Source organism: Hippopotamus amphibius, chromosome 4 (assembly GCF_030028045.1).
Source record: "Hippopotamus amphibius kiboko isolate mHipAmp2 chromosome 4, mHipAmp2.hap2, whole genome shotgun sequence".
NCBI lineage: Eukaryota > Metazoa > Chordata > Mammalia > Artiodactyla > Hippopotamidae > Hippopotamus > Hippopotamus amphibius.
The window spans coordinates 49,556,616-49,570,693 of NC_080189.1; the positions used below are offsets into that span (position 1 = coordinate 49,556,616).

Sequence of the window (14,078 nt, forward strand, 5' to 3'; positions counted from 1 at the left end):
ACCCCATCCTCCTAGTATCTACTACTAAATTTATTAATCTGTGGCTGAGTAACTCTGCAAATGGCCACTACACTTACTTTTGAAGTTTAAAGAGAAAAAAATATAGTTTGATTATCAGCTCTGGTATCATGGCATTAGAAATTCTACAGACTAGATATTCAAGGTCTGATTTTTTTTTAAACCTCACAAAAATAATTCATAAAAAATATGGTTCAAATACTATTTGAGATACAAGATGTAGTTATTCAGAATTGAAATTTAAAACTACCTAGAAATAGCTCTCATGAGATCAACAACACTGAAAATAAAATAGGAAAAAGTAAAATAGGAAAAAGTAAAAACCAAAAAAATATAGGAAAAAGTAAAAAAAGTCAGTTCTATAGCCTATAACATTAGCAATCAAATTATAGTAAACAAATAAGGGTCCATTTAGGGAAACAATTACATTTCTGTACTTTTTATTAGTTGTTTCGAGTTTTGCATTTCAGGATTCTCACGACCACTCCACAAAATAAGCAAAATTATTTGGATCATGCTTAAAATTCCTTCTAGCTCTAATATTCTATGACTAAGTTTTTCATGACTCTATCCTGAGTTTACTATATAACAAACAAGTTCTAGGTAGGCAGAAGCTTTTATTTCTGAATTTCAAAGTGAAAATTATGATGAATTTTCAAAAGCATGTAAAAATTAGCTCCCATGAAAATGCTTTTACAGTATAAACAGAAATAAACTCGATGCCTTTTATCCTTTTTTTTAAACTGCTTTTAAACTTCCTGCTGTCATAAATAAGCAAATTCATTAGTCACTATAACAAATTCTCTATGTTTTCTTATTTATTGTAAGAAAACTAATCACATTAAAAATGACTGGAAATAAAGCCACAACTTTTAAGAACAAATATCTTAATAACAAAATCAGTTCCAATATACACACTTGAATTTGATTATCTAAAAAAAAGGCTACGAATTAAAATTACATATACAATTTGTAACTTTCTTAATATAAAACATCTATGAGGGACTTCCCTGGTGGCGCAGTGGTTAAGAATCCACCTGCCAATGCAGGGTACACATGTACGTGCCCTGGTCCAGGAAGATCCCACATGCTGCAGAGCAACTGAGCCCACTGTGCCACAACTACTGAGCATGCACTCCAGAGCCCACGAGCCACAACTACTGAGCCCACACATTGCAACTACTGGAGCCAACGCCTAGAGCCTGTGTTCCACAACAAGAGAAGCCATCACAATAAGAAGCCCACGCACCACAACAAAGAGTAGCCCCCACTCACAACTAGAGAAAGCCCAAGTGCAGCAACGAGGACCCAACACAGCCAATAAATACATAAATACATAAATAAAGACATTAAAAAAGAAATCTATGAGGACCTAAATCTTTGCCTATGTTACAGTACAAATCTTATCTTCTGAATATGTGTTTCTTGTCACAGTGCATAAGGAAACTTTTTTTTATATATGCAAGCTCCATGTGATCACATTTCCAACTACTGTTCACACAAAACACATACAAACCTCACAATAAAGTTTTTTAAAAATGTAAACCACCCAAATTAAAAACACACCACCAAATGCTGGTAAAGATGGAGTCCCACAAGAACTCTCATTCACTGCTGGTGGGAATGCAAAATGGTACTGCCACTTTGGAAAAAGAGTTTGGTGGTTTCTTACAAAACCAAACATATTACCATATGATTCAGCAATCATACCCCTTGCTAATTACCCAAATGAGCTGAAAACTTAAATCTACACAAAAACCTGTACATGAATGTTTATAACAGCCTTATTCACAATTGCCAAAACCTGGAAGCAACCAAGATATTCTTCAATAGGTGAATGGATGAATAAGCTATGTTACATCCGTACAATGGAGTATTACTGGCTTCATTTGCAATTCTAAACATTTTATGTGTATTAAAATATTACACTGAGGGACTTCCCTGGTGGTGCAGCGGTTAAGAATTCGCCTGCCAATACAAGGGACACGGGTTTGATCCCTGGTCTGGGAAGATCCCACATGCTGCGGAGCAACTAAGCCTGTGTGCCACCCACAACTACTGAGCCTGCACTCTAGAGCCCATGAGACACAACTAATGAGCCCACCATGCCACAAGTAGTTAAGCCCACAAGCCTAGAGCCCATGCTCCACAACAAGAGTAGCCCCCGCTTGCCACAACTAGAGAAAGCCCACGCATAGCAACGAAGATCCAATGCAGCCAATAAATTAATTAATTAAAAACAAATTACACTGAGAGAGTCCACTGGCTTCCCCAGACCAAAAAGAGTCCATGGTATAAACTAGACTAAGAACTTGCTTTACTACAATCCAAAGTTGGTAAAATTTTAATACAAAAATCACTCTGCAGCAAATTCTGTTATAGATTTCTAAATAAAATTTTTGTTTTGTTTTAAAGCAACAGGGTGTATTTTTTTCATATAACAAGCAATCTGGAGGCAGTTGCCTGCTGGCCTTGATTCAGTGCCTCCGACATGTCAGGAGAGACATATATGTGCTGATCTCGGCCTTCCCCTCATGGCCTCAGGAGGCATGCTAGAGCTCTAGCCATCACTTTTGTGAAGACAGAATGTGGGGGGAGGGGCAACACCAGGTATATCTCCTCCTTAAATAAGAGTATTTTAAAAAATATGTATATAATGCCAAGCTAAGACAAAAATGAATTTTATATTACTAACATCCATTTTATAGGCAACTTTCCCTATAGAATTTCTACTTGACAAATCCTATTAATCATCTTTGTGATTTTCATATGGAATATTTCTCTCACTTCTAATTTGTTATATTACCTAACGTCAGTAACAGCATTACTTTCTCATTTGAAAAAAAAATCATCAAAAGTAGAGACCTCTTTTCAAGGAAAGACAATAAGGAAAAAAACCTCTGTCTGCATAAAATATCATGTGACCTACACTAGATATTTACATTCTTATGACGTTTGATAAAGATATTAATTCAACTTTAGCCACTGGACATGCTTGAATTAAGTACACATTTACAATGGGGTACAACATTTTTAATGGCAATAAAACACCGAATTTCATCAAGTTCTGGTTTTCAGTTCTTACCTTGAAACGCTAACACACAATTGACTGTTGATCCTTCTGCATAATGTTCAGGCATAGGGGACCATAAAAATGTGTAATAATCACGAGCAGTACTCCATCCAACCTAAAGGAAAACAACAAAAACATGGTTATTTTAAGCAAGTGGTTTAATATGAGTGATATCTTATAGCATATTGGTTTTTTTACTGCATCCTAAAGTTAAAGCATGTGTTAATATGTTTACAAATCATAAGCATTTTAACAAGCACCTCAAATTTTTATTATAATTTTTTATTAAGCTATAATCTGATGTTACAACAATCTATAATAGTAGAGTTTCTACTGTGTATTAAAATGCAATTTGATATCCAATTTCTAAAGGAAAATCTTAGCACACATGATCAAACATAAAAACTTATGTTTCACTTAAAATTTGATTTCACTAAGGTTTTAAAACTTATTTTATGCCTCAAATTTTAGTGTGTTTTTTTAAAATCAGATTTCCTCCTCCTCCTTAAATCCACTGATTAAACTTCACTAGTCTCTCATCTTTAGCAAGTCTTGCCTACAGACAATGGTAAATTTTGTAAAAATTTATTTTTACCTTTATTCCTAAGGTGTTTACATATACAAAAAAACCACCTATGTCCCACCATTCTCTAAAACATTCCCAACTTACAACATGAATATATACATTACATATCTCAGTCTTTATTTTCCAGATGAACTGTACTGTGGTAAATACTGAACATTAGATATGTTTAAAACTGGTACTAGATATCTATTTGCCAGCATAATACAAGAAATTATGCATCATCCACAGGGTTTGATTATATATATATGTTCTATAATTCTGATTGACTTGGGATTAGAGATTCCAGAATATTGAAGCTGGAAGAATCTTAGTAATCTTTAGTTTCCAAAGGAGTATTTTCAATCTGTCAGTCACAACCCAGTAGTAAGTGATAATCAATATCAATTTAGTGGTTCATAACCACACTTATGTTTTAATTATATAGAATTAGAAAGCATCACAGTGCATGAAGGCTAAGTATTGTTTCATGACAATTTGTTTCAGGTATATTTGTATTCAACTTTGTTGGGTCAAATCACAGAATTTTTATTTCCTTCTGTGTGTCATGGTCAAAAACATTTGAAAAAGACACTATTCATTTCTTTACAGGTGAGAAGCTTGAGGAAAGCATGATGCAAGTGACTTTCCTGACCTAAGGCTCAGTTTTTTCTCCCAGAATTGTCAGAAGAATTAGATGATGAACATACTTGGCAGAGTATCTGACCCATGATGGGCACTCCATGAATGGTAATTTTTGCGAGCATGGTATATTGTAGTGATTAAGAGCACAGAAAGTAAGGTCAGACTGACAAAAAAGATCACTTACTAGCTATATGACTTCCAACAAGTTATTTCTGTTCCCTCCTCTTTAAAATGCAGATAACGGTAACAATCTCAAAGGCTTGTATGTGTGTTAAAAGAGATAAGCACCGTGGGACTTCCTAGGTGGCGCAGTGGTTGAGAGTCCACCTGCCAATGCAGGGGACACGGGTTCGAGCCCTGGTCTGGGAAGATTCCACATGCCGCGGAGCAACTAAGCCCGTGTGCCACAACTATTGAGCCTGTGCTCTAGAGCCCGTGAGCCACAACTACTGTGTCCATGTGCTGCAACTACTGAAGCCCACGCGCCTAGAGCCCGTGCTCCGCAACAAGAGAAGCCACCCACTACGAGTAGCACCACAATGAAGAGTAGCCCCCGCTCGCATCAACTAGAGAAAGCCCGTGTGCAGCAATGAAGACCCAACGCAGCCAATAAATTAAATAAACTAATTAATTAAAAAAAAAAAAAGGAAAGAGACGACAGGCATGAACTAAGGCAGATATTAAAAATGCAGAAATAAGTAGGCAGTAAAATAGAATTGGTGTTTGGCTGCATTTGAAGAGAAAGTCATAAGCTTCTGGCTTAAACAATAGGCCATTAACTAAAAATTGAGAGAGAAAAAAAACAGAAGACATAAATAAGTAGTATGAAAGAAAAATGTAAAGATTCATCTTCTTGAAATACAATTTATCACACATCAGCCTACATACCTACATATGCAGACTTCCCACTGCCCATGAGGAAAAGAGCAAACTGTTTAGCGTAACACTGAAGGTCCTCCACGGAAATGGAAAGACTGACGCTTAACTTCATCTCCCTCCACTTCCCTAAATGACGTTTATGTTCTAGTTAAACTAATTCATTCTCATGAACATTCCCACCCCTGTGCCTCTGCGAATGCCATCTTCCTGCCAGGGATGCCCTGCCCTTCCCTCAATCTCATTTCCCTGCTCTATTCTTTCTCTTTGACTCATTCTTGCAGAAAATGTCACTTCTTAGTATCTTTAACTTGTTTTTCATCTCTTTCATAAAATTAAAACTGATACTGATTTCATAAAAAGCTTACAATGAATGTACCTCCATACTGGAATCTGACAAGCCTAAAAAAAAATAATAAATAAAGAGTAAATAACTCATCTATCCAGCAACACCAAGGGATGAGGGATTCAAAAAGGAACTGAAATATCACTAAACGCTAAAACTTTGTTTTGTCCAATAAAGTTTTTCTGCCCTCCTCACTCTATAGGCCAGACTTTCACTTCTAGATCCTCTCAATGTGCCTAATTCTAGCAGCTACTCGTTTCCTTCTTCTTTGCTATTTAACTTACAGATCACACAATCAAAATTTCAAGACCTAATGGTCTTGATTTTAATAAATCATCTCTAAAATAAAATAAATTGATACTCAGAATCTAAAGTAACCCAGGAAAAAAGTAAGTTTTACTGTTTAGACATTTATGACATTTTGACTGTTCAAAGGACATTCTTATGTTTTGGTTCTCCATTACATTCTCAAGAATTGAAATTGCCAAAAAACTTCCACCACTGTAATGATCATCTCAATGTAATTTTCAAGCATATATTACACAAAATGATTGGCAAAATATTAGAACTGGGACTCAAAGATTACTAGTCATATAAAACAGAATGCTCTTATAAAAGCATAACACAATATAAGGAATATTTAAACAACGCAGGACAGAAGAGATAATAATATAACTGTAGAGCTACACAAAATTAATTACAAATGACGAGATAGTAAATGATATAGAAAGCCAAAGGAAAAGATCATTTTTTTCAGGTAAGAAATGAAGAAAATAGAAGAAGAAAAAAAAAGATTTGAAAAAATTTTTATAAGACCTTAAGTGAAGTTGAACCTTTTGATCATAGAGACGTAAGTCTGTTGAACTGAAGTTCCCAACATTTGTTGCACACTACCCTGCACTATTAAATATTTCATGTTTACACGTTTTACATTTGACATTTACAAAAATGGCCATTAATGTAGAGTTAAGACAAGACTAGTATAAGCTACTTGTCAACCTCTTAAGAAGAAAACAGAGTACCTACATAGAAGAAATATGCAGAAAGTCCTCTTACCTTGAATATACCAACCCAATCTTTTGGATGTGGATGGATGTATGGAGTTAAGGTATAATGACATTCTAGGTGTGCATTAGGAAGATAGCTCTTGGCCACATTTTGAAAGATGACATGGGCAAAGTTGGAAGTCTGCAATGGAACTTCTTGAAAGGATGTCATTGTGAATCTGAAACAAGTAAATCATACAAATTTAATGATACCAACTCATACCTTCTGAAAATACTCATACCTTCAGAAAATACATAACATTTAATATAAATTACATGGATATTTTCATATCATAATTATTGGAAAGACATACTTGTATATTATATTTTAACTTTGGAACTCCATCTTAAAAATGTGATTAAAGGGACTTCCCTGGTGGTCCAGTGGCTAAGACTCCATGCTTTCAATGCAGGGGACCCAGGTTCGATCCCTGATCAGGGAATTAGATCCCACACGCCACAACTAAGTTTTCATAACGCAACTAAGACCCAGTGCAGCGAAATAAATTTTTTTAATGTGATTAAATATAAAAGCACAAACTGAGAATTAACTTATAACATGGCTCAGAAAGTTACATGAATTAAAAATTTAAAAACCAAAATCAAAAACAAACTCAACTCTCCTGCAAAGCCTAGCTCGCTGCTTCTTTTGCAACAGAAAGCAAATGAACCAGCAGTGTTTCTATGCTGAACCCTTAAACTTTAATTTCCTCCCTAATCTGACCCATCGCATCCCCCCGCTAGGTTCTAGGCTCCTATGACGGATGCCAACCTCTCTGTGCCTGCATTCCTGACCACATTCATGATCCCCTGGGCCAGCTTTTCTCAACACTGGCTACATAACATAATCATCAGGGGTCTTAAAAAAGATAAAGGCCATCACTTTCTGGAAATGGAACCTGGGCATGTGCATGCATGTGTGTGTACATTCAGGCATTTTTTTTAAGCCTCCCCAAGTAATCTTAATCCTGTATACAGCCAGGATAGAGAACTACTACTTAGACTCTGATCCAACCCAACAATTTAAGTCTTCATTAGCAATTCTCACAGATTCCCAGACCTAGGCTGTCTTCTTTGGCTTCTGGTACACACTTGTTCAAATCGCTCAAATGATGTAAAAATCTCAGTTAGTCTACTTGAAATAGTTCAGAGCCTATTTGTTCCTCTCTACCTATATCAATTCCACTCTTTCATCCTAACTTGACTTCCAATATTATTGTACCATTTCCACAAATTTACTGATTAAAAATAAATATATGTAGTTTTAAATGTATAGTAACCAACGAAATACATACTGTTGAGAATCTACTATAGATTCAGTGAATGCTCACTGGCTTACTGAGCACCAACCACTAGCTAGCAGATGAATGGTGAAAATGGCCTATAAAAATCTGCAAGACCCAAATGTTTTCCAAATTTTGTGTTCTACTTTTGAGAAAAAGGATAAACCTGAGGATTTACTCAACAAATCTATCTCTATACAGTGTGTCACAGACTCAGTACAGTCACTCATTCTACAGTACCACATCAGAAACAATGACACTGACACTATGACACTTGCTTCTGAGTCATCAAAACAGGAATCTCTGTAATAATGGGAAAAACTGGGGCATGAATTTGCTAACCGAATTACTAAATTACTTCACAAATCAATGAAGTTTCTACAGGACAAGTACAGAAGTATCACTACTCACATTTTTTTTTTCTTTTTTTCTTTTTTGCCACGTTGCATGGCTTGTGAAATCTTAATTCCCTGACCAGGGACTGAACCTGGGCCACAGCAGTGAATGCGTCCTATTCACTGGACCACCAGGGAATTCCCAACACTACTTGCATTTTAACAATTACTAAGACATCTTTATTGCTAGGAAGATCTAAGAAAATATCCTTTTACAAATGTTTCTTTTGCTGATCTGTGTGAAATACTAAAGCAAATTTTTAAAGTTCTGAAATAACAAACACTTTAGAAAATGTCCACTTTTCCTCTCATGTCTTCCCTGCTTCTGTTATGGTCAAAATACTGCTTTATACTTACAGGAGATACAATATATTGGACATCCCATAAAGAGACTGTCAGTCGTGAACCTAGAAGCCACTGTAAATAGAATACCAGGGTGGATGTCTGTAGTCCCTCCCCAACTAAGGTCTTCCAGGATTCCAAGGTAAAGAGAATGCATTCAGTAGTAAACCTCCTATACTTCTGCACCAACAAAAAGGCTTTATTACTAGCAACCCTGTTTCACAGAAGGACTTAACAGTCAATACTCTCCAGCTGGTAACCCAAAGCCTTTGGAAAAATGAAAGGGTAGCACAAACACTAGAAACTGCCTAAAATAAGTGAAAAGTTCTATTACTTTGGTTCTTTGAATAGTCTGAGCAAATATGGGCTCAAGGGGATGTCATGATGTTAATGAGGTCACCAATGATAATATCCTTTCAAGTCAGTGGCCTCTTAAAAAACAAAACAAAACCCTTGATTCCAGTTTTGAGAAAATGTTCACTACTGGTTATAAAATACGAGAGAGACTAAAGTTAAGTTAACCGAATCAAACTCTTTTAGATACAACTACCAAAACTGAGGCCAGTGAATCAGTAATGTTTTTCTATGGAGAGAGTGACTAAGTTTCTCTGAGGAAGATATTCAGTAAGGAGAAAACAAGGCTAGCTTAGGATGTTTCCCATGTTTTTAATTAAAAGCCATTGGAGAATGAAACTTTTTTCACAAAACTTAACATGATTCCTAAAATAAACTAAACCAACAAAGCAGTAATTATTTGTCATACAACAAGGTAGTGGACTTTAAACTTTTGTTTAACCTCAATTACCACAGTGTTTAAAAATCGATAATCCAACCTTAGACTTCTAGTTCACTGAAAAGTTTTTAAGATATAACATAGCATGAAGGTATACACATACGTACTTATATATGTACATGTGTATATATGATTATAAATGCATCAAAAGGCACTCAAGAAGTACACACCATACAATCTTTACTCACAAGGGTTATGTGTGAAAAGACGACTTAAGAGGACTTTTAACTAAACTGACTGTATTTTTACCAGTATAATTAATGTGTTATTTTCATTATTTTAAACACATTAACATGAAATTTCATTTTTAAACCCTCTCCTCAAAATTCAAATTTTAAATACAAAACCCTAACATCAGACTTCAAATATATTAATGATGCTTATAAACCTTAGAGTAAGATAGTTTGTATTTATCCCACTAATAACCTTCATTAATCTCTCTACACTTCAACATTTTTAAACATTTCACTGCGACTATAAATACAGAAACATTTTACAAGTCATTCCATTCCCATTATCACTTTTTTAAATTAATTTAATTCCAATAGAGCTTCTAGTCATAAAGTTAACATGGATAAATGTAATCTGAATGTAATTACAACATGAATCAACTCATTTTAAACAGTAAAATATTTAATTCTCACACAGTTTCTGTTTCACTCTTCACACAGAGAAGAAATGAAGTGAAAAGATGGGTAAGCTTATAAAAACCTTGAAATTCACTGAGAATGCTAATGTATCAAGATGATTCACAGGCAGATTTATACAGTACACATGCTCACAGGTACACACAAACACACGGACCCATATACCACCCAGTGGGGAAGTAATGTGCAAAGTCGCTGCATCACCTTGTGGTAATGCTTGGGAAGTGTAGCTTCAATAACATTCTGAGAAAAAGGACAAACTGTGTCTCAGTTGGAGAGAGGAAATATAGCCCCTACCATAAAAGGAAGTGGAAGCAGCTTTCCCATATCAAATTTTGTTTCCCATTCTCTAAAGTGAAGTATAACCTCTAGAAACATGGGTACATTAAGATGCAAGCCAAGAATAAATAAAAATTTTCTAGTCAAGAAAAGAGACCAAAAAAAAAAAAAAACCAAAAAATAAATAAACAAAATCAAACCAGGACATACCAAGAATGGGGGGGGGGGAGGAAGACTTGGGGAACAACAGAAGGAATAAAGGGGATCAACTCTTTGCCGGGGGATGGAAACTAAATTTTTGGTAGCAAGCATGCTGTGGTGTATACAGTGGTAAAAATCTAATGTTATACACATGAAACATACAATGTTATAAACCAATGTTACATCAATAAAAAATATTAATAAATAAAAAACAAAAATAGGGGCATCCCTGGTGGCACAGTGGTTAAGAATCCCCCAATGCAGGGGACACGGGTTCAATCCCTGGTCTGGGAAGATTCCACATGTCGCAGAGCAACTAAGCCTGTATGCCACAACTACTGAGCCTGTGCTCCAGAGCCCACAAGCCACAACTACTGAAGCCTGTGTGCCTAGAGCCTGTGCTCTGCAACAAGAGAAGCCACCGCAACGAGAAGCCCATGCACCTCAACAAAGAGTAGCCCCTGCTTTCCACAACTAGAGAAAGCCCACTCGCAGCAATGAAGACCCAACGCAGCCAATAAATAAATAATTTTTTTTAAAAAAAGAAAATGTAGTTAAAAAAAACAAAAACAAAAAAACATGAGAACAAACAGTTGTTTAAAAAAAAAAAAAAAGAGGGACCAGAGAGATTTGGCTGGGAAGCAAAGTCTGAAATACATATACATGCTGCCTGCAAGGCCCTCTTCCATGTTTCCTACTTTATTCCCCAATGTTCTAACATCTCTAGAGTTCTTTTTACGTGTTATGCTGTAAGCTTTACAGCAGAAAGTTTCTGATCTAAAATCCAACTGTTATTTTTGAGGATTCATCAACATCTAAGGAAAAAATAAATAATACGCAATGGGCATTCAGTTAAGAAGCTAGCTAAAATAAATTTGGAGGGAGGAGGATTTCAATGTTATTTTTACTTCTTCCTCTTGGAACTTTTTCAAGCCCAAACCAGATCTGGCTTTGTGGTAGTATTTTTGCAGTGGCTCCTGATACTCATTGTACTTGACTAGCCCAAAATGTGTAAGCCTTAATCAAATAAAGTAGGAAACTGACTATATTAAGAATTTCTGTGTATTAAATGTACAGAATCAAATTAAGCTTTTTAATTTAGATAAATAGTTTATATAATTTGTCAATTCTAACACTTAGAATTCAAAAACAAAAAAGGTAATTTTATTCTCTGTGATATTATTATGGTGATTCTATTCTTTTCAAAGCCCTTATCAGTTAAAGACAAGAAACTAATTATAGGTGAAATATACTGATATCCAGGATTTGCTTTAAGAAATCCAGGGGAAAGAATAAATGTGCTGACGAGGTAATAAGCCAAGATTAGCAAAACAGTGGTTCCCTTAACCGTTTCTTCTTCTGGGTATTTTGAAAATTTTCGTAATAAAAGTTAGTAACACCAAAGTAGACAAAGATTAATAATAAAAACTCATGTATGACCTCCTGCAATAGAAACACATTACACACAGTGGTTAATAAACTTAGTGAAAGTTTTTTAAAATCTTCAGTTAAAAATATATGAACTTTTAAATTTATCTCCAAACTTCAGTCCTGAAGGAAAATAATGTCTGATATTCTAATAGCTTCCAATTATTCATACTTCAGATCAAAGTATCAGCTGGTTTACAGACCAGAAAAACATTATCAGCAAACTTTCTAGGAGGCAGAAACAAATCCACCAATCTATCATTTTGCACTTTCACAGTTCTACCTATCTCCAGAACTCCTTACAGCTGAGTATCACTACACTCTGTCCAGGTGTCTCTCACACCACTTTAATTTTTAGATTGTTTTAAAAGTTGGTTTCTAAAAAGCTATGATCTCGGCTTTTTATTATATCAGAGGGGAAGAAATCTTTACCTTCTCGTTAGAGTTTACTTGGGGCAAAATAAACTTTAAAAGGCCAGAAGTGGATATAGCCAAAATTTTACTTAGTAACATCCAAATTCCAAAAGAATGCAATCCAATAAACTTCATATGTGAGGTAATTCCCCCAAAGCAGTCAAAAGGAGCATGGTTATGATGCTCCATAATTATTTAACATCATTAAAAGGTTGAAACTTAGAATTTCAAAATACCTGTTATTTCGTTAAGGAAAAGATATTTACTGGTTAATTCTACACAAATGGCTGCAACTATAATTGTTAACAGGGGTGTGCAATTCAACAATGTGATGACTAGAAAACATAATTAAGTAATCCTTCAAGAAATCAAGTTTATCCCTGATAAGAACAAAACGAAGGCCTGGCCTCAGCCTCTTTTCCATACCCAAATAACACGCTGAGAATAAACACCCATTTTTTCAGATTAACATGTTATTCACATAATCTCTTTAAACGCTTTTGGAATTGAGCTCCAAAACTATAATTAGTAATTGCTGCATGCAACTTGTAGAAATTCTACAAGTTAGCGGAATGCAGAGTTGAAAACTTAAGATTTATTTTCCCATCCCTGACACAACAGCAATTCATAACTACTTTGTGAAACCTAAAAATATATGTAGAAAGTCAAATGTCATGGCGTTCTCAAACAAAATTATTACCAATAAGGTAATATATGTTTATCAGTACACACACACACGCACACTAATCTCTTAACAAAGATTCCCCGAAATGACGAGCGCCTGTCGGGACTTGTCCACAACCTCTGGGGTGTTGGGAGAGAGAATTGTGAAATCAAGAAAAGTTGCCTAAGCAAAGACAAACATGACTCCTCGGAAGATTTAAAATCCCGTCGAGCAGTAGGCGTAGGGCCATTTATAAACCGACAGGAAAGCGTTCAGATTCCGCAGCCCAGGTGAAGTCGGAGATCCGGCCCAAACATCTAACTCCGCCTATGGCCCGCAGGCGTAGGCGGCGCAGCGAGTCTCCGCCTCCTAACCCTACAGAGACTCAAACCAAAACACTTGGGTTTCACTCCTCACGGGCAAACGCGAGCGTCCCGCCCCGGCACGACCCAGATGTTTTCCCAAGCTTGCCTCCCCTCCCCCAGCACACACACACACACACACACGCTGCCCTCAAAACACTCACCCTAGAGTTGAGCCTCGAGCGAGGCACTGTCTACTCCGGGAGTCCCTGGAGAAGTCACTCGCCCCCCGCCAAAGAGCCCACGTCCCACACGGCTCCCCCCCATAGCGAAGGCCTATCCCAGGGCCTCCCCGCCGTGCGGGGAGCCACCACTCGTTTTTTCCCACTCCACTGCTAACCGAAGTTGCCCCCACCCCCGTCACAATCGTAGTCCGCGAGAAGAGGTTTGTCCTCGGGAAGGAAAGCATCGTCATTCGGCAGCATCGTCACCACGGAGACCATTCCCGAGACGGACCAGGCCCCTAGACTCCAGAGCTGAGGGGCGTATCACGAGCCCCCAAAGAGCTCCGGCGGGCGTCCGCGCCGCGCAAGACGCTAGGGCGGGCCGGGGAAGGCGCTTACCGAGTGAGGAACTCCAGGGCAGAGGGGAATGTTAGCAAGGATTCCGAGCTTGAGCCGCCATCAGCCACCAAGGTCCTTCCGCCACCACAGCCTCCCTCTACCGACGGGCTACGCCTCCCCACAGGGCCAAAAGCCGGCGTC

The 14,078-nt window shown here is 36.9% G+C and overlaps 1 protein-coding gene across 2 annotated transcripts in view; it reads right to left on the reverse strand.

Moving 5' to 3' along the window:
• TAX1BP1 (Tax1 binding protein 1) overlaps nucleotides 1-14,078 on the reverse strand; it is an 82,060-nt gene extending 67,982 nt beyond the window's left edge. For both annotated transcript variants that reach the window (XM_057733612.1, XM_057733611.1), the window contains exons 1-3: nucleotides 13,938-14,078; nucleotides 6,577-6,745; nucleotides 3,104-3,206 (exon numbers count right to left, since the gene is read on the reverse strand). In XM_057733612.1, coding sequence (XP_057589595.1) covers nucleotides 3,104-3,206; nucleotides 6,577-6,738 — 265 coding nt within the window. In that variant the 5' untranslated portion in view covers nucleotides 6,739-6,745; nucleotides 13,938-14,078. The remainder of the gene's footprint in view (nucleotides 1-3,103; nucleotides 3,207-6,576; nucleotides 6,746-13,937) is intronic.